The sequence below is a fragment of the Chinchilla lanigera genome, unplaced genomic scaffold (assembly GCF_000276665.1).
Source record: "Chinchilla lanigera isolate Chin_1 unplaced genomic scaffold, ChiLan1.0 scaffold00019, whole genome shotgun sequence".
In the NCBI taxonomy this organism is placed as follows: Eukaryota; Metazoa; Chordata; class Mammalia; order Rodentia; family Chinchillidae; genus Chinchilla; species Chinchilla lanigera.
The window spans coordinates 8,765,013-8,784,987 of record NW_004955420.1 but is presented as its reverse complement, the minus strand read 5'-3'; the positions used below and the strand labels follow the sequence as shown (position 1 = coordinate 8,784,987).

Genomic DNA, 19,975 nt, shown 5'->3' with positions numbered 1-19,975 from the left:
ATTCAGAGCTTCAAGGACAGTTGCAGCGTTCAGACAATCTCAGACAATCTTCCATTTCCTAAGCCTCTACTTTGTTCTTAGATAGCCTTGAGATACAAATACAGAATCAGTACCCCACATAAGGAGCCAGGGATGCAGCTCAGTAGCACAGTGTCTATCTGGAAAGTGCAAGGCCCTGAGTTTGACTCCTGGTACCAAAACAAAAAAAAAGGACCCTACATAAAAAATATTATCACTGAATTAAGACTGCGCTGTAAGTTAGCATCAATCTCTGAAATAAAAGTTCCCAAACAACATATCAATAAAAAAAATTCAAAATAAGTGTTCCTTTATTCATTTCTTTGGTAATTTAAACAATACTAATGTAAACTAATCATCCTCATATAAATCAATTTTCAGTTTTGTAATCTGCAGAGTGTGTGTGTGTGTGTGTGTTGCTAGGGATCAATCCCAAGGTCTTGTCGTGCTAAGCAGGGGCTTGACCACTGAGTTATACCTTAAACTCTGCAGATTTTTTATCTTAAAGCAGGGAACAATTATATTTCAAATCTCCATAATCTTAAGAAAGGAATGGCTTAAGTTTTACCTCGAGTTAGCATGAATACTTTTCCTGAAAATGAAAATGTTCACTAATTTAAAAAAAGATGCAATAACAAATCAGACTTTACTACACAATCTCAATCGCTTCTGAGGAAAGAAATACGAATTTACAAATCAAATCTTTTATAAAATGGAAGATGCTTTCTAAGGAGGCAAAAAATTTCATCTTAATTGTAAGCAAACATTTTAGTTCAACAAAAAAATTTTAACTTACCAATAATTTCAAAAAACGCTTGTCATAGAATGAAGAAGCTTTGATGATGAACAGCCTTTTCCCATGGTCCGCACTGTGCCGTACAGGAGCTGTAAATGTTAAGTTACCCTGACTTACGCAAAGTTCGTACAAATATACTGTTATGAGGTAAAGTCAGACTGTAAGAAAATATATATGCATAAATATTTGATATGAATTAAGATTTTTAAAATGCTGTTTTTATTCAAGTACTGAGGGCAGATATGGTATCTTCAAGTAAACAAAGACTGGTGTACAAGTGCTAAGCTATAGTTCTGTTTTGTTTTTTTTTAAATTATAATACTATGGATCGAATCCAGGGCTTCAAGTATGCTAGGCAAGCATTCTATCACTTATTTTAATTAAATCTTTTTTTTTTTTGCCTTTTTGAGACAGGGTTTCACTATGCAGTTCAGGCTGGCCTTAAATTTACTTTGTAGCCCAGGCAGTCCTCAAACTCACAGTGATCCTCCTGCCTCAGCCTCCCAAGGGCTGGGATTACAGGAGTGTGCCACCATTCCCGGCTTTAATTAAATCTTAAATAAATATCCAAGTAATCATTGCAATTTGTTCAGTAGCAGGCAGAGAAGATCAGAAACTCTTGGTGAGCTGATCACCTTTGTTTCCTCTGCTATAAATATTTGACAATGCTGCAAAATAATTATAATTTAAATTATGCCATTTTATATGCGGAGGTAGTGTACATTAAGAAGTTGCTAGCCTGGTGTGGTGGTGGACACCTGGAATCCCAGCACTTGGGAGGTCAGAACAAAAGGACTGCCAAGTTTGAGGCCAGCCTGAACTATATAATGAGACCCTGCCTCAAAAAAGCAAGCAAGCAAACAAACAAAAAGTTGCTGCAAAATAGATGGAAAGGACCAACATTATTTATGCAACAAATCTCCAGCTGGAATTTGAACTTGTTACAAAACTCTAAGCTCTAAAATATGTGGACAAAATCCATTTGTAAGCCATTTCTGATTAAGAATACCCTTTTCCTCAAAACGCTCCCAGAAGGAACTTCATCAAGCACTGCTAGAGATAAAACAAGACAAAACTTCATTCCTGGATCTTCTTTGTGGACTCTTCTAAGCCCTTTCCATTGGGAGCAGGGAAGAATCCAACTGTTACTGAGAAACAGCCTCTGCCAGGCCATTGTTCTCAAATTCTGCATGTGATTCACTATGGAATGAAGGATTTTAATTTCCCACTAAAGGAATTCCAGTCATAGAAGTCAGAAAGATCTGTATTCTTTGTTCATGTTTCCCATCTAGAATGCCCTCCTTTTCCTCAAATCTATCCTTTAGGCTCAGGTGACATCTATGATCCAAGAAGCTAACATTACTCTAAATCAGATGAGACCTCTCCTGCTTTTGAATTGTTGTGCATCCTAGTGTACATCTTTCTGTTTCATATCCACCCATGCAGGACTGGCTCCAAGACCCCCACAGATAAAACAACCCACAGACACCCAAGTTCCCTACATCACATGGTATAGTATCTACATATACCACAGCCTCCTGCCTTTCATCTCTAGGTTACAATACCTAATACAGTGAATGCTATGCAGTTATGATCTAAGAGGATGAGAAAATTAACAGTCTGTGTATGTTTCATTTACAGGCATGATTTTTTTTCCAAGTATTTTCTATCCGTCGTTGTTGAATCCAAGGATTTACAACCCACAGATACAGAGGGCCAACTGTACTTGCTTTCTCTCCTGCCACTTGTAATTACATTTTAATATTTCCAAGGTAACATCTGTTTTAATTCTGGTATCACAGCAGCTTACAATGAATTTAGGAGGTTAATTCACAAGAGAATTAGAAGCTGGGATGAATTTATGAAATGTAAGTCATACTACTAAGGCCCCTAAAATAACAATATTAAGAATCAGAGAACTTGGGGGCTGTGGATTTAGCTCAGCTGCACAGCGCCTGCCTGGCAAGCACAAGGTCGTGAGTTTGATTCCCGGTATGGGAAAAAAAACAACAAAACAAAAACAAAAAGAATCAGAGAACTTGACCAAGTATAGATTTCAGCAAATCATTTGAAAGATACTATCGTTAAATTTTTGGTGAACTACATGAAGAAAATAGGCTGCATGGTACCACAAATACTCATTAACTCAGTAAGTATTTAAGAACCTACTCATGCAGATCCTTTTGTAGAGCAAGAGTCTGAGAAGGTTATAGTCTTCTGGGAGAAACAGAGACTACATAAATCACTGCAAATCCAGATGGGCAGCAGGGGAAGGAAAGTATGCAGTGTGGAAAAGAACAGCTCAGCAGAAAAGTTCCTATTTAGAGGATGATGAGGGAAGGAGTGAGACAAAATTATGTCAGAAGGTGAGAGGAGCAGGTTGGATAAATCTGTAATGAACAATTGGTTGGGTGGTTATACCATGCTGATTAGTTAATGTAATAACCGATCAAAGGGAGCTCTCAAAAGCCCTTGCAGCATCAAAATTTTCATGCATGACATGGGGGAGGCAGAGCCAGCACTCCTAACTTATTGAAATGTCTTGGAAACACAACGCTACTATAACAAGAGTGGCTAATACACCAAGGATAAGGTGGGCCCCCAAGAATCCTCATACTCATTTACAACATGAATCTAAAAGGCTTAAATGTAATCAGTGGAAAGCCCTGCTTTGATCCCCCGAGACTTAGTTGCTCACCAAAAAAGCCAAAGGCTAATTCAATCTTAATCTAGTGTACAAGAAGTACAAGGTCAAAACACAGCAATCCTCCCTTCCTCCATATCCCAACTCTATCTGCAGAAATTCGTCCACGCTATAGCACATTCTTTCAGGGATAATCTGGAGCTTGCCCCACCTTAAACAACCTGAAAACTGATCTAATGAGACTAAAAGAACTGAAGTGGACTGGCCCACAATAAAAGAAGTCTGGATAGAGATTAGATTAAATTTTTTAAACAGCTAAAGAGCTGTCCAATGACAGAAGACCGCTCTATTCCGTAATGACCTGGAGGAAAGAAGTAGGATCCGTGGGAAACAGCAATTTGCAGCTCCATACATGAGATTTCTAGCAATTTTAGTTGCTGAAAATAAAATGCGACTGCCACACTCATTCCCTAGTACAGAGTTGTTTAAGTATCAATAGCAGGATGTGGAAGGTTAAACCTGACTGTGTCAATTGGATTGGCTTAGGAGGTACCCAGTGGATTGGTAGCACATTTCTGGGTGTCTAGGTACTCACTGAAGTGTATCCATTACTCCTTCCTCTCTGGCGCTATTCCCCTGCTCTGCTTCCCAGCCATCATGGACCGAGCAGCTTTGCTCCACCACACCATTCCCCCATGATGTTTCTCTCTTGGAGCCAGCTTACCATGGACTGAATCCCCCAAAATCATGTGCCAAATTAAGTATCTCCTCCTTAAAGTTATGGGTGTCAAGTATCATGTCCCAGTGTCAGAAAAGCTGACAAATACAGGATATAACAGGATTAGCATAATATAAAGGGTTAGCCTAGATGATTTTTAAATGTCTTCCCTTTAGAGAATCTGAACATATGACCTCTCATAGAATAAACAGGTACACCTTTCCAATGCACCTCTCTCAATGGTTTCCTTTCCACTGCAAGAACTCTTGGAATGAGAAATGACTTGCATACACATTTTTCTAAAGAAGATATACAAATGGACAGGCACATGAAAAGATGTTCAACAACATTCACCATTAAGAAAACGCAAGTCAAAGCTACAGTGAGGTATTACCACATATCTATTAGGGTGACTACTATCAAACGAGTGTTGGTGAGAACGTGAGGAAAATGCAACTCTTGTGTACTGCTGGCAAGTATAAAAAATGGTACAGACACAGTGGAAAATCTACAGAGGTCCTCAAAAATTTAAAACAAAATTAACATATGATCTAGCTATTCTACTTCTGGGTATATACCCCAAACAACTAAAAGCAAGACCTCAAAGAGATATCTGTACACTCATGTCCATAGCAGAACTGTTCATAATAGCTAAAACACAGAAGCAACCCAAGTGTCCAGTGACAGATGACTGGACAAGCAAAGTGTTATGCAGTACGCTTTATGTCTGGATTCCACATCTTTGGATTCTAAGCATGGTGGAAAGTATCCCAATAAAACACTGCATCCGTACTAAACACTCATACATTGTCATTTCCCCCTAAAAAATACAACGTAAGAACCATTTATATAACATCATACTGTACTAGGTAGTATAAATACTCTAGACATTATTGTATCAAGGCATATTGGCATATGTAGTTTTTCATGTTTATATTCCTATATTCCTACTAGGAATTAGTTGAATACTATTGATTCTCTCCAGTATGTTCCAGTGCATCATGTGAGGTAGCACACTTAAAACCGGGAAAAGAAGTAAAATAGAACAATTTATTTTGGGGTGAGAGACAATCTTTTTAGTTTTATGATACGTTTCACTTTCTGTTTGCATTGCACAGGGCAAATAATTTTGATCAAGATTAAATAACTAATATCCTAAAGCCTTAGAATGTTGCCTGACACACCACAGATGCTCAATAAATGTTGGTTGCCATTATTACTGATTTAGTAGAATAGTGCACTATTTTTATAATAGAGTCAGTTTCCACTCCCTGTAAAATGGGGACAATAACACTGTACTGTATTCACTTTGCGAAGTCTTTGAAAGAGAGTACCAATCATTTGATGTTTTGCTATTTTATTTACTTCCACTCCCTCAAACATCTACAGTACTTAAGGGACCCAGATTTGCCCATAATCTTATTTTTCTGCGACCCAGACACTTCTGCATTCTTGGCTCCCTTTCTGAAATATTAGAAATGCCATTTCAAGACTGCATTAACATAAAACGTAACAGAAAACATGGAGATAGATCTTTTGCAAATGAGAAAGGTATCAAGAGATGAGACACAAGCCGGGGGTGGTGGCGCACGCCTGTAATCCCAACACTTGGGAGGCCGAGGCAGGAGGATCACCACGAGTTCAATGCCAGCCTGGCTACACACAGTGAGACCCCGCCTCCAAAAAACAAAAATTAAAAAAAAGAGAGATGGGAGACAGGAAGGAGGAAGGGGAGAGGGAAATAAAAGGAAAGCAGATGTGTATGTCCATGCATCAACTCCTCACGATGAATGTAATCGTTATGTACTGCAAACATGTACTAATAAAGAGAAAAAATACAATCCTGGCTGAATTCACTAACAGTCTTTAAAAAAGAAATTAATTTAAAACATTTTTATGGATTCCTAAAATTATTATGGGCTCTACAGGCACAATGACCACTGTGCCCAATGGCTAAGCTGGCCCTAAGCCTACCTATCTACGTCTTACACAGCATTAGTGAGCTTCTCAGCAACAAGACCTACCATCTGCGGGACCAGAACCTGGGGCAGGCATAAGTACCAAGCATCTGGTGCCCTAGAAACAGAGGTCTCAACTCTAAGCCTTGTCAGCTTCGGCTGCAAATTAGCACCAACTGCGTTGGTCAATGGCAAATGTTTTACAAATGTTGATGAATTTAAACGCAAGCGATCTGTTCACTTCGGTAAGGTCCTTTAAACAGATGGTGCTCCGTCTACCCTAAATGCCCAAGCCCACAATCGGTGCCGGCACCCTCGGGATCTCACCAAGGTCACCTGGGAACAGTCTTCCCATCTCTCACCCCGTCCCCCTTGCACGCACTTTCTCCCAAGGCCAGCACGCACCAACAGTCTTCGGGAAGACACGGGTGAGAAAGCCTCCGGATCCGAGCCCAGCGCCAAGGCGGCGGCCAGACAGAGCCGTCACCGCAGTGACTGAAGCGCGCTGGAATAAACTCATAACCGCCATGGCTGCGACCCGCAATAGGAAGAAGCGGGGAGAGTAACGGGAGCCGAGAGAGTCAATTTACCAATGAGGGTGAAGTCAAAGGGTAGCCATGTTGAGTAAGGGCAAGGCACAATTCCAGTTCTCTTTATCTAGTCGGCGCGAGGAAGCGGAAGGGGAAATGACGACATTGTTGGCGGAAATAGGGTTTGATTACCTGTGCGGAAAAAAATGGCTGTAGCCAGTTTGGCTACTTTTTGTAGAAGAGTCTCAGCAGTCTTGAAGGCTTCTGTGTCATTAATATCTCCTAAGGCCCCCGCTAGTTCACGGTAAGTGAAGCAGCTTTGTCCATCACTGCAGCTTTGAATCTGGTTTGGTTGCGGAGGTACAGAGGAATGCTCAGGGAAGGAAGGGTCGCTTGAATGGTGGAACACAGACCCGCTTCTGTGAGGATGAATGACCTTGGAGAAGTTGCCCGTTTCCGTCCCTTCCACGTTCTGTTACAGCCTTCTGTAGACCGGGCCGTAGATGGACTTTGTAGATGCCCTGTATTGATTGAATGGGTAGCTTGGGAAAAGGTCACCGAAGAGCTTTTGCTATGGAACTGAACGATCTGCCAGGTTTGGATGGATCAATAAGAAGGGGACTTTATACATTCAGGTTCTGTAATTAAGAGATTGTTCAGCAAATATTAAGTGAATACAGAAAGTTAGCCAAATCAACAGGAAGTCGCCCTGCAAGTGTAAGAAAGGAACATCTTGTAAATTGTTCTTTATTTCGAGATGGAAAGACGACGTGTCTTCTGGATAGACCGGTCATCTTTGACTTACGATGTATGGTTTCCTCCCCTTTATTGACATTTGTTTATAATGAGTTGCATTTTATAAATAGTGGAATGTGTCAGGTCTTTTAAAAATTAATACACCTGCAGTTGAATGCACAGTTATTGAGCATCTTTTATGTACTACTATGTTAATTACCTCAGATAATTTTTTTTAATTTTTGCAAAGGTTCAGATGTTTAACTTGATCAAGATGGCAAACTTGGATCAATTATTTCTTCTACATCCTTTTTGCTTAAAAAGGAGACAATTTTAGCATTTTTCATTATTATAAAATGAGTATCTGTTCATTTTGGGGAAATGGAGTACAGTTAGGATCTTTACATATATGCATTTTTTTTTACTGTTTTTTAGTTTAAAAAATTTTCAACTCCCCCCCCCAAAAATCCCCAAATTTCAAACCAATGGAAAAATTAGGAGTAGTACAGAAAGTAACCATATGTACTTTTCACCTATATTAGCAAATCACTAGCATTTTGTCACATTTTCTTTATCTCTTTATATTTATGCTGTTTATTCTCAGCTGTTGAGGTATGTCAGATTATAAACATGATGCTCCATATATTCTAAGAATAAGGATGCTGTTTTACTAAGCGCAATATAATAATCAAACTCAGAATATTTAATTAATACATTACTGCTATGACAGCACTATTTATAGCATATGGACAAATTAAAAATTGTCCTGGTGAATTCTTTTTCTTTTATTTAAGATTCAGTGATGGGTGATTTGTTACATTAGTTGTCTTGTTAGTTTCCTATAATCCAGAACATTTCCTTTTTTACAGTTTCATGATGTTGCTAATTTTTTTTATAAGACTAGCTTTTTTAGAGTACTCCTCCATTTGGGTTTGTCTGATTGCTTCCTTATAGTTAGATTCAAGTTAAATAATATGATAGGAGAACAACACTTGTGCATTTCACTGTTTCGTTTTGAAATCATTTCCCCAAGTTATTAAATATTTTAAACATAATTTTTAAATTATTGCAAAATAGATTATCATGCAAATACATAATAATTTTCAACATTTTAAAAGTTTACTGCTTCTGGTACAGAAATACCAAGTAAGTTTTTGTGGATATTGTAAACAGGAAAGGATTCTCTTTACTCCTGATTATAAAATCAAATATTGTTAAACTCTAGTAATTTTTTCATATGTGCTCATTTGCAGATTTTCTCTTAGTTTGTTATCTACAAATGCACCAAATATCACATCCTTTCAGCAGTGTAGATTACTTCATACCACATTGTCCAGAAAAGGACTGGAAGAATTTTTTGATGACCCAAAGAACTGGGGGCAAGAAAAAGTGAAATCTGGTGAGCTGTTTGGGTTGGTTGATATTAAATGTTTATTGAACCTTCCATTATTCTCATGTTATTTGTTCAGTTCAGTAATTATGTAGTTGTTTCCTTTTTTTATTTCCTTTAAGACCATCTACTATGTCATTAAAAACTCTTTATAATAATAGAGTTAATTGTTTCTTGTTAGGCTGGCAAAACTTTGGAAAAGAAATAAATTGAATGTATTAACTAAAGTGAGATTTAGAGTTTATGTTAGATTCCCAATTTAAGTGGTACTTGAAAACTGATTTGTAATGACAAAACATTTTGACATTAGGTTGTGAAAATACATTCAGTATTAATGCTGACAGTTTTAAAATGCCATTACCTGTCAAGTTACTAATATTTTCATGTTATATAATTGAATTCTAATCATATATAATAGTGCAATTATATATTTCACAGGTAAGAAAACAGATTCAGAGAGGTTAGTAATTTGCCAAGGGCACCTAGCTAGAAACATTATTTCATGTTACGAATTTATTTTAATAGGAGCTGCATGGACCTGTCAGCAATTAAGGAACAAAAGTAATGAAGATTTACATAAACTTTGGTGAGTATAACTAGGTGTTTGGAGCAGTTATAATATAATAATGAAGCAAAAATGTTATCTTTTTGATGTAAGAAGTTGAGTAAAGTGATCTGTCTTGTCATACTACAGATGATACAGATCAGTGGTGGCAAACCCATGGCACACATGCTGCAGTGGGCACACAGAGCCCTGTTAGTACACGAGCCAAGTCGCCCTAGTGTCGCTGCAGCAGCTGAGCGTCAGATAACAGCGCACATAGGGGCAGTTTGGGCACTTGGTCTCTGTTTGCCGTCACTCGTACATATGATCCATAAGGTCTTGAGAGATCTCATAAATATGACAGAGCTTAGACTGCATTAAGACAAATATATCCTAGTTGTTAAGTAGTTGGAAGTTGGGAAATTTTATTGTAACTGCTCCCAGTCATACTAACATTTTCATCCTAGCAATTTTGGTAGAGTAGCTCAATAAAAAGGGGAATAGTGGGTCACACTGAAACTTCCTTCCTTTTTGTTGCCTTTTTCATCGTCTGGGGTCTTTAGTCTTTCAGTGTGGGGGTTTGTGTTGGAGGGTGCATCTCATGGGGCATTTAGGTAGACCTTTCTAGCAGGTTCTTCTCATGAATTTGAGAAGGTTAAGAGGATTTAAGATAAAGTTGCATTTTTAATTGACTATATTTAGCCCAAAGATATTTTGTTTAAACCTTACCTGTTCTGAAACCCAAAAATAAAAGACTGATTTCTCTGGAATAGTCAGGCTGTGGTCTAGTAATACTGCCCCTATACGTGACAGTAATTAGCTGGACCTTCTAGATGTCCCTTATAGATTTGTTATAGAAAAATAAATTGTGTCAAAGGTCTGTTGTTGTGGGTTGTCAGGAAAGGGAGTTAGGACTGTTTTAACATTTACTGTGGCTAAAACAAAACAGTCTGTTACTCCTTCCCCTTAAATTGGCTTTTTTCATAGCATAAAGGACCCCGTTCCTTTGTCTCATTTTCAGCGAGAAAATGGACCTCCACATTTATTTCCTTTCTGTTCTTCAAGTCCTAATTCTAAACCAATATGTTCACAAAACCCAACTACATCAGCTCTGCTGCTTTAGTTCTTTCAATTATGGTTGCTTTGCTCTCTCTTCCTTCCTACCAAGTCCCGTGTCCTCTGAATCTTTCCATGGTCATCGAAACCGAGAATAGAGCTCTTATTTCTCCTGCTTAATTGCTCTGGTACTTGTTTTTCCCACCCGCCAGGCCACATCACATTATAGTTTCAGAATCAGCGTGGTGGAGTAAAAATAGAATGGGTTTGGCATTAGGGAGTCTGAGATCTGAATCCAGAGTTAGCTGTGTGATCCAGAATATCTTACTTTTGTCAGCCTTACTTCATTTAGGAAGGGGAAACAGCACTGACCCCAAAGGGATGTTGTGAGAATTCAGTGGAATAGTGTATGTAAAATGCTGAGCACATTGTCTGGCGTACCACAGGTATTCAGTAAATGTTTTGTATCTTCTGTTTTCCTTCTCTCTTCACTTGGAGTGTAGGGATTACTATTTTTGTTTTTTTGTTTTTTTGTTTTTTTTGGTAACTCGTCTAGCACTTAATAAAATATGTGGTGCAAAGAAACTTTTTTGAACAAGTGAATAAGCAAAGCTAAAGGGTTTTTCTTTGTAATGGTAATCTGTGTATTGAGATTTCTAAAGGACTTTCAAGTATAGATTAATTTTGATGTAAGAAACGACAACTTTTTTAACTTAACCACAAATAGCATCATAAACTTTGTGTTCCCTGGTATAGGTACGTCTTACTGAAAGAAAGGAACATGCTTCTAACTCTGGAGCAGGAGGCCAAGCGGCAGTGCTTACCCATGCCAAGTCCCGAGCGGTTAGAAAAGGTAAGGCTTGTTCAAGGCCAGCAACTCTCATGCAGGGTAAAAGCTAATGGGAATCAGTATGTGTGGGTCTTTATTTCTTGTCAAATAGATTTATATTTCTCTTTTTCCATTTGGCTTTTAGTAAATTTGCAGCTATGTATCTGTCAAAACTATCTTATTTTAGAATACTTCTGTCATCCCCAAAGAAATCTCATACCCATCTGTAGTTACTCCTCATTCCTGCCTACAGCCCTCAACATATGGGTGCATGTATATTTTTCTCTTGAGTAGATACCTAGGAATACAATTGCTAGTAGATCTCTGCTTAGCATTGTGAGAAACAGGCAAACCATATTCTGAAGCACTGTATACAGATAGTGCTTGTGCTTAGCAAGTACCAGCCCCCTGGGTTCAATCCCCTGAACCTAAAAAGTAAAATAAAATGAAGTAGCTGAACCAGTGTACATTTCTAGCTGCGGTTGGCCACCTCCTTACCAACTAAGTCAGTTTTTAATGCATTTTTTTAAACCTCTGGTTAAAAAAAATAACAGAAATTTTACCATCTTAACTGTTTTTAAGTGTGGAGTTCATTAGTGTTAAGTATATTCACATGGTTGTGAAAAGTCAATTATTATTTAAATTAGGTTTTCTTCATGATTATTAAAACAATCCCGTGTTCCTATTCCCATTCTCAAAGCACTCTTCATGTTTCTTATGCCTCAAAACTTTTCTCTACTTGTCTAAGTGTGTTTATTTTTATTTACACAAATTTGTTTATATGATACATATTTTGCAATGTATATTTTTCAGCTATTCAGTATATCCTGGATTTCTGTATATGTGGATCTGCCTTTTCTTATTTTTACCATGTTTAAAACATTTTTTCTATAGATGAGAAATTTTGGTTTTATTTAGATTTGTAAGTTTTTCTAGATTGCTTTCAAAGCGAACACTGTGAATTGTAAGGCATCAACGGGAGAACAGAATTGTTTCCGTAACCACTTCAGTCCCGCTGCCTGACCTCAGTTATTGTAGCTTCCTTCCCTACACCAGCCACACTGCTGTTGCTGTACTCCCTGTAAGACAGAAAGCAGAGTGCATGTGGAAAAAGTAGAAGAAAGCATGCAATAAAATCTCAAGTATTTGCTGTAATTTCTAAGAAAGTTGTTCTGGCAGAGTGAAAGTTGATTAACATTTTGGGGTTTGTAAGCTTTATTTTGATATACTAGACTTACAAAAGTTAGGAGAATAGTACAAGGAATTGTTAAAGCAGGAAATTAACATTAATATAACAGTGTACTCTCTATAGATCTTACTCAGATTTCATCAAGTAACCTAATAATGTTCTTTATAGCAAAAGAAAATCCTGGATCATGCATTTTCAGTTTTTGTGTCTCTTTAGTCTCCTTTAATCTGGAAACTCAGCCTTTTGTTGTTTTGTGGCGTTTTTGGTTTGGTTTTTTTGTTTTTTGAGACAGGGTCTCTCTGTGTAGGCTAGCCTTGAACTTGGGGTGATCCTCCTGCCTCAGCCTTCCAAGTGCTGGAATTACAGCCCTGCTCCACCACCCAGCTTGTTGTATTGCTTGACATTAACATTTTTGAAGTGAATAGGCCAGTCCCTCAATTTGGGTTTGTCTGGTATTTGTAAGATTGACGGAAATACCATAGTGTACAGCATGGTGGTGCTGTGGTTTCACAATGTGTCATACCTGGAGGAACAGGATGTGAATTTGTTTTGTTACTGATGCTGGCATTAATACCCTGGTGAAGGTGGTGTTGGTCAGGTTCTCCACCATGTAGTTACTAGTTTTTCTTTACATTTACATAAAAAAACCTCCTTCTTGGGAACTACTTTGAGATCATATAAATGCCCTGCAACTCCTCAACATTCACTTACTGGTTTTAGCATCCATTGATGAATCTTGCCTGAATCATTTATGACATTTGCTAAATAGTGATTGTTGAGTCCTAGCACTCATTCTACATTCATTAGTTGGCTTTCTTCCGTAATGAAAGGCTTTCTCATGTCCCCATTTCTTTCTTTATCATTGTTTCCTAGCAGTGCGGACTCATGGATTTGAACTTTATTCAGTGAGTTATAATCCTTTAATACCATCATCCCAGATTTGGCTAATGTAAGTTTCTTCAAGCTGGGCCTTTTGTCTTCATTTTCTTTGATGAGGTTTGTCAAGATGTTCTAGGTTTGTTTGGTACTTCCTTGCCCTGGCCCTGGAATCAGCCACTTTACATAGGAACCTGGTTGTTTCTAGTGAAGAATGACGTGGCAATTAATACCTGTGTGCTAGGTGTCTTCATTGCAATGTGACATTCATAGAGTAATTGATTTAGTTTCAGGTTCATTTGCTAATCCTGCTATTAAGGGAATTTAGGTTTTAGAGACTTTTAAGTTCATTGGCAAGAAAGGATTCTTCATAAAACTAATGCTGTTACCGACCTTCAATGATAGACTGTTTCCTCTCCCTACTTCAAGCATATAGTTCAGTTGGTCATCAAAATCTAAGATGTTCCAGAATCCAAACCTTTGAGTAAGATATGATGGTTAATGTGTAATTCTGATTTTCTTTTTCCGCTGGTGGCATCAACATTTGAATGTTAACTCTCTGGACTTGGTAGCCATTTAACTTATCTCATTAGATATCATTTAGGAACCTCATGCTGTGCCCTGGCTTGGGCAAACTTTAATACAGTCAGCAAGCTGATTTACTAAAAATTCCTGAAGATATACTTTGTGTTAGGCCCTTACCAGTGTGCTCTCTTCACATCCAGGTTTTCTGTCTTCAAAATAAGATTTGTCAGCCAGGCATGATGGCACATGCCTATAATCTCAGTACTCAGAAGGCCGAGGCAGGAGGATTCCCCAAATTTGAGGGCAGCCTGTTCTATGTATGTAAAAGTAGAAAGCCAGCCTGAACTACACAGTGAGGTTCTGACTTAAAAAATAAGCAAACACAAGATTTGTCTTACCCATCTTTTATTTCTCAAGGATGTTGTAGAAATTTACATAATTAAGAAGATGGGGCCAGGGATATAGCTCAGTGGCATAAACTCCTGCCTGGCAAGCGGAAGGTGCTGAGTTCAATTCCCCGTACCCCCCAAAAAAAGAAGAAGATGTGAATCAGCTACTGTAAGGCTGGGAAACAGCAGAAGTGAAAGTGAAAGCTGGGAACAGCAGAAGTGCTGAGCTTGAGTTAATTTGTCTGAATTTGTGACTTTCACATCTCTGTCAGGTCTCATACGAACTACCTGCAGGGGGACGGGTTATTATAATCTAATCTGTCTTCTTTTAAATAAATACATATATATAAGAAACATATATGTATTTATATGCGGCATTTTATACCTGATAATGCTCAAGGATAAAACACAGGCATACCCACCCAAAAATGGTTCTCAGTATTTTGTGAACATACTTGTCTCATCTGACATAATAATCTCCAATATGAATATTTCTATACAAATATATATTACTGTACCAGCATATGATGTATGTTAAAGCAGACCATAGGAATCTTTAAAGAAAGAGATAAAAATAAATGTAGTGGGATCTTCTCAGACTTGGTGGATCTTTGAGATTACTCTAAAATCAGGATGTACTGATACTCCTCTCCCTGTAGTAAGAAGAGCTGCCAATATCTGGGTGAGAATGTGATGAAAATGGTGATTAGTTGAGGTCAAAACATACGTTTTAGTATAACAGAAGGGACAAACTAATACTACTTACTAAGTGAATTTCAAAATAGCATCTGCTAGATTGAGTCTCCGAAAGGAATTTATGCAGGTATTTACCACACCAAGCAGAAGTGATATGTGGAAATCCAGGCTGAGGAGATTTTCATTTAAATGAAGCTAAAGCTTTGTAAGAGTTACAGGAAGTGATATTAGGGATACCAATGAACACATGCCTGGGCCAAAAAAGGTTTTTAGGAAGCTCTTGTTGGTAGTTCCTTGATAAACATTGATTGTAGATCTTCTGTAGCATGTCTTTATGTATTCTTTCTCTTTGGAATTGTTATTGGGGATTGCTAGAATTGAATCTTTCTGTTCTTTTCTCAGGTAGTTGATTCCATGGATGCATTAGATAAAGTTGTCCAGGAAAGAGAAGATGCTTTGAGGCTTCTCCAGACTGGTCAAGAACGAGCCAGACCTGGCGCTTGGAGAAGAGACATCTTTGGAAGAGTCATTTGGTACATAGATTACATTGGGACTCTTCGGAGATGAGAGTGGAGATTCTGTACCTCATTCCCCTGCCCAGAATATTTTAAGGAAATTCTCCAGCTAGCCACTGTTCTAATCACAGCTTCTAAGGAGGCTGATACGGTAGGATCACGTGTTGGAGGCCGGCCTGCGCAACTTCGCAAAATCCTGTCTCAAAATAATAAAGGGCTGGAGATGAGAGAGGGAGGAGGAGGGACCAGATGAGGTATATTGGAGATCTATCTTATGTAAGAAAAGGTCACAAATTACTTTGGAACACCTAGAGATATGAATGAAGGTAGCTTTGTGTGGTAAAACCAATACAAGCTCTAACATCCCATTTATATGATAGTTATTGTATATGTAGGGGCTTTTTTTTTTGGAACCAGTGATTCATATCTTGACTCACAGGAAATTTGGAAATTTTGATGAAAATTATGGATCCTTTCCCCGCTAAAACATAATGTACACATACCATTTCAGAAGCTTATAAAACTCCTGAAGTTGATTGCAGGTCTTAGTCCTGCCATCTTTGCCCATTAAGAACCCGTGAATATTTTAAAAAGGAATTTCTTGAGGAATAAGGTCAAACGTACCAGTTTGTTTGCTTGCAGTGCCATCAGAATAAGGCCTAGGCCAAATTACGGAACAGTTATGCTTGCTTCTCTCACTACACATAGATCTCAGTCTTGTCAGGCATTGGGAGAACTGATGGTCACAGAATAATTCAGAGGAGTAGGGAAAAATAACCTCTCTTTTGGGGGCTTATTTACATTTGGGTTGAACAGCTAAAATGTAGTTTGTTAATGGTACCTTAAAGATCAGCAAAATGAAGAATGCATTGGGTAGTTAGAGAGCTTTCTTGGATTCTTGAAATTACCCCATGTAGTAGTACTTACTCATTTGGTAAGTTCTTTCAGTGGCGTTTAGCAGTAAGACTGCTTAGAGCCATGTTTAGGGCAGTAGCTGTGCCACTGTGTTAGTCAGTAACTATCTAACACAAAAGAGAGAAATTGCCAAAATATGTCATCAAAATGCATTCTGAGTCCTAAGGGTATAAATCAGTGGTAGAGGGCTTGCCTGTCAGGTGTAGGGCCCCAGCTTTGATCTCCAGCACTGCAGACAAACCTTTTAATGTTTTCTTTTCTAGTACTTTATATTAGCGTTAATTCATTTGAAGCTAAGTACAAAAAGGTAGAAAATTAGGAAAGTGAAAATGCACTGTGTTCTATAAGGTAAATACTTTTTCTTTCTCGGCACAGGCACAAGTTCAAGCAGTGGCCTATACCTTGGTACCTAAATAAAAGATACAACAGGAAACGATTCTTTGCAATGCCTTATGTGGATCATTTTGTCAGGTGAGCACAGATGCTTTTAGTAATAAAACACTAGTATCTTCACATTAGATATATATGTTAAACTTTCTTTACATTTTAATTTCTATTACATAAATAGTACATGTATTGTGGGAAAAATAGCATAAGGCAAAAATAAAGACAAAAAAGTCACATATATAATCTAACCACTGAGAAATAGCCACTTGAACACTACAGTGTGTATCCTTTTGCAAGTTTTATTACCTGTTTACCTACCCTCTGTAAACAGATGAGGGAATCCTAAACTGCAGATCCAGGTAACTCAGGTGCATAAAATGTGAACGTGTGATTGCAAGGCCAATGAAAAGCATCTAAGGGAGAGAAGCCCGTTGTGTTCCCTGTATATGAATTATGCCGTCCTGCATACTGTAGATCTCCACGTATTTCCCATAGCAGATGTTTTAAACCATTTATGCCAGAGATTAAAATTTCTTGAATTTTGCATGAAATTCATACCTAGAAAAATTCAATGAACAGGAATTGGAAAAGAACACATTTCCCTGTTCCGTTGTTTTGGGCATTCCAGAAATGGATCCCTAGGCATTGATGAGTTAAGTTTATCGTTGAATAGGGAAATTACAGGCTTTTCTTTATGGTAGGTAGAGGAGTGAAGTGGTCCTAAGAACCCCAGTTGGTAATTATAAAAGCTAAATATTTTAAAAGAGCTATTTAAAATACTGGCTGCACATCCAAAAGCAGACAGAAGCCAGAGAATTTAATCCAAAAGCTGCAATTGGAGGGGAAATATTTGCAAGTATGTGGTTTCTTGCCCCCACTGCTATGGCTGCAAAAAACATGGGGCCAGGGAACTGCAGTTTCTGGCTAAATGTGCTAGAAATCAGAACTCAATGCTGGAAAAGCAGCTGAAGGTTAATACTGACAGCTGCGTTGGATAGTAGATCGTGGTTTCAGCAAGGACTCTTCCAAGACGGACGTTTTTCCCCAAAAGTTTCCATATTCTACACTAAAAAATTAAATACACAACTTTTAAAAATAATTTCAACATGAATGGAACATGTCTTTAAATTGAGCATTCAAGGCTTTAGTGTCAGTTTACATTTTGTCTCTTCCCCACCGAACTGAACCAAGTGCCTCATTTTATCCGTGGTGCATCCGTCCTGTGTGGGCACTAAAACGTCAGTCATGTTTCCAGCAGCAGCACTCCGCGTGCAGTGCAGTCATATTTATTTCTTCTGCGGTGTCTCCAGGATCTGTCTCTGCCCTCACGAACTGGCGCAGCTAGACGTCTTTCTCATTCCAACCCACTCAGCCTTGCTTCCTGGCCAGTTTTCCCCAAGCCTTTTATCACATCAGGGCTCTTCAGAAACAGAGTACCTTGTCCAGAGGGCAGTCTTTCCCATCCAGTGTCCCCACAATTTAGACTTCGCTATTCACTCCTGAAAGTTGTATCTCTCACTTTATTTCTTAGCATCTTGCTCATTTTCTGCCTTTGTTTCCTTTCCTACAGCTTTGAAATCTTTCCATCTATTCACATTTAGGAACTAGTTTGATGCTAAGCAGCTGGAAAATATGACTGCACTGGCTGTTTTCTCCAATTTCTACAAGCCCAATGTTGAGCTACTGGTCTTTTTTGTCCTCTCTTAAACATCAAGGTGGAGCTATAAAATGACTTTTCAAATATATGAAAACTTGTCAATCCAGTGCTACATTTATAGGCTTTATACATGTTCTACAATTTCATTTTTTAAAACTTTTTAAGCCTTCCAGAGAATGTAGCATAATCTTAAAAGTATTTTTAATAGTAAACCTGTATTGTTTAAATGTTTTTTTTAGAAACAAACATCTAAAATATAACTGGAGCAAAACTAATTTCAGCTGTGTAGTCTCTATACTTTTTTTCTAATGTGCATATTCTTGTCTTCACCCAGATGTAATTTCTCAAATTTCTGTGACCTCCTGACAGTACCAGTACATTGTAGTTAGTCAGAACATCTTTTTAATTGTATTATTATTATTGCTTAAATCAACTGATCCATCAGACATTGTAACATAACCACTTAAATGCACCAGAGGCTTGCACCCATGAATCTATCATCTTCAATTCTGGTGATACTCAAATGGCCCTACAGGTCATTATAATTTAGCTGAGGCCCAAATGCCTCATGCCCTGGGGTTCTGATGTGGGAACAGACTAGTTGAGAGAATGTTATCTCACCAGTGCCTAGGCACTATCTCTTGGCGTTGTTTTATTCCCTGTGTACGGACAGTCAGCTAGGGTGAATGCTATCTGAAATCAGGTAATTACCACAAATTCCAGGATACATCTCAGGATGTAAAAAATCTAATGTACTCAATAAAGTTAGGGTTTTTAAAATAAAGTGGAAAAATATCTTTAGTCATACGAGGACAGAACCTCGGACTTGGTGTGCTACAGGCTTGTAAGATTTGGACATTTTCCAGTCACAAACCATAGTTTCTTCAGATACAGGTGCTTCTGATTTCAACATCTGTCTCTTGTGTATGTTTACAGTGATTATTACTGTTAAAGTGTAATAATATATATAGGGTCCCAAATAGGCTGGTATGATTTGAGCTTTTATGTAATTGATTTGGAAATACAGCATTCATATAGCTGGTGTGCTCTCATTATTTTAGACTGAGAATTGAGAAACACATCCGCATGGAAACAAGAAAGAAACGCTTGGAGAGAAAGAAACAGAAAATTCTACAAGAAAAGTTTCCACATCTTGCTGAAGCCCAGAAGTCAAGTCTTGTCTAAAAAAAAGTCTAAACTAACTTTTTTTGTTGCTGCATAGTAGTCTATGTACAAAAATATATATTAAGTAGTTCATAAAGAAACTTTTTTATCAAATGACTTAGCGATGTTCTAAAGGTTAACATGATGTGAATTCTCAAAGTGGTCTTGCTTCTACCACATTTTTAAACATCAAGAATAAAGTTCAGACCAAGTACTCATCTTAAAAATTCTGACATCTACACATGCTTTAACATCACCTGCTGTCCTACAGTACGAAAGTGGTAGTAACAGTCAAAGCAAAGAAAGTAAAGTAGTTTTGGAATTCAGACATTTTTACTGTTACTATTAATAGAATATGCAGGGGATGGGAACTACTACTTATAAATGTGAATACTTTCACCAAAATAATGGTAAATACCTGTAGTGTTCAGAAGTAGCAAGTCA

At 37.9% G+C, this 19,975-nt stretch overlaps 2 protein-coding genes across 2 annotated transcripts in view; one reads left to right on the top strand and one right to left on the bottom strand.

Moving 5' to 3' along the window:
* The window catches only part of Ndufb5 (NADH dehydrogenase (ubiquinone) 1 beta subcomplex, 5, 16kDa), a gene marked incomplete in the record, with an annotated part of 15,364 nt that extends 8,647 nt beyond the window's left edge, over nt 1-6,717 (bottom strand). Inside the window, 2 exon segments of the mRNA XM_013513573.1 lie at nt 815-903; nt 6,540-6,717. Of these exon segments, the coding sequence (XP_013369027.1) occupies nt 815-903; nt 6,540-6,663 (213 nt within the window).
* A 98-nt stretch (nt 6,718-6,815) lies between these two features.
* Mrpl47 (mitochondrial ribosomal protein L47) lies at nt 6,816-19,857 on the top strand. Its single transcript, XM_005383046.2, has 7 exons — nt 6,816-6,968; nt 8,653-8,798; nt 9,315-9,375; nt 11,146-11,242; nt 15,296-15,426; nt 16,699-16,794; nt 19,429-19,857. The coding sequence occupies exons 1-7, from the start codon at nt 6,871-6,873 to the stop codon at nt 19,550-19,552; spliced, it is 753 nt and encodes a 250-aa protein (XP_005383103.1). The 5' UTR covers nt 6,816-6,870; the 3' UTR covers nt 19,553-19,857.
* Nucleotides 19,858-19,975: the final 118 nt, after the last annotated feature.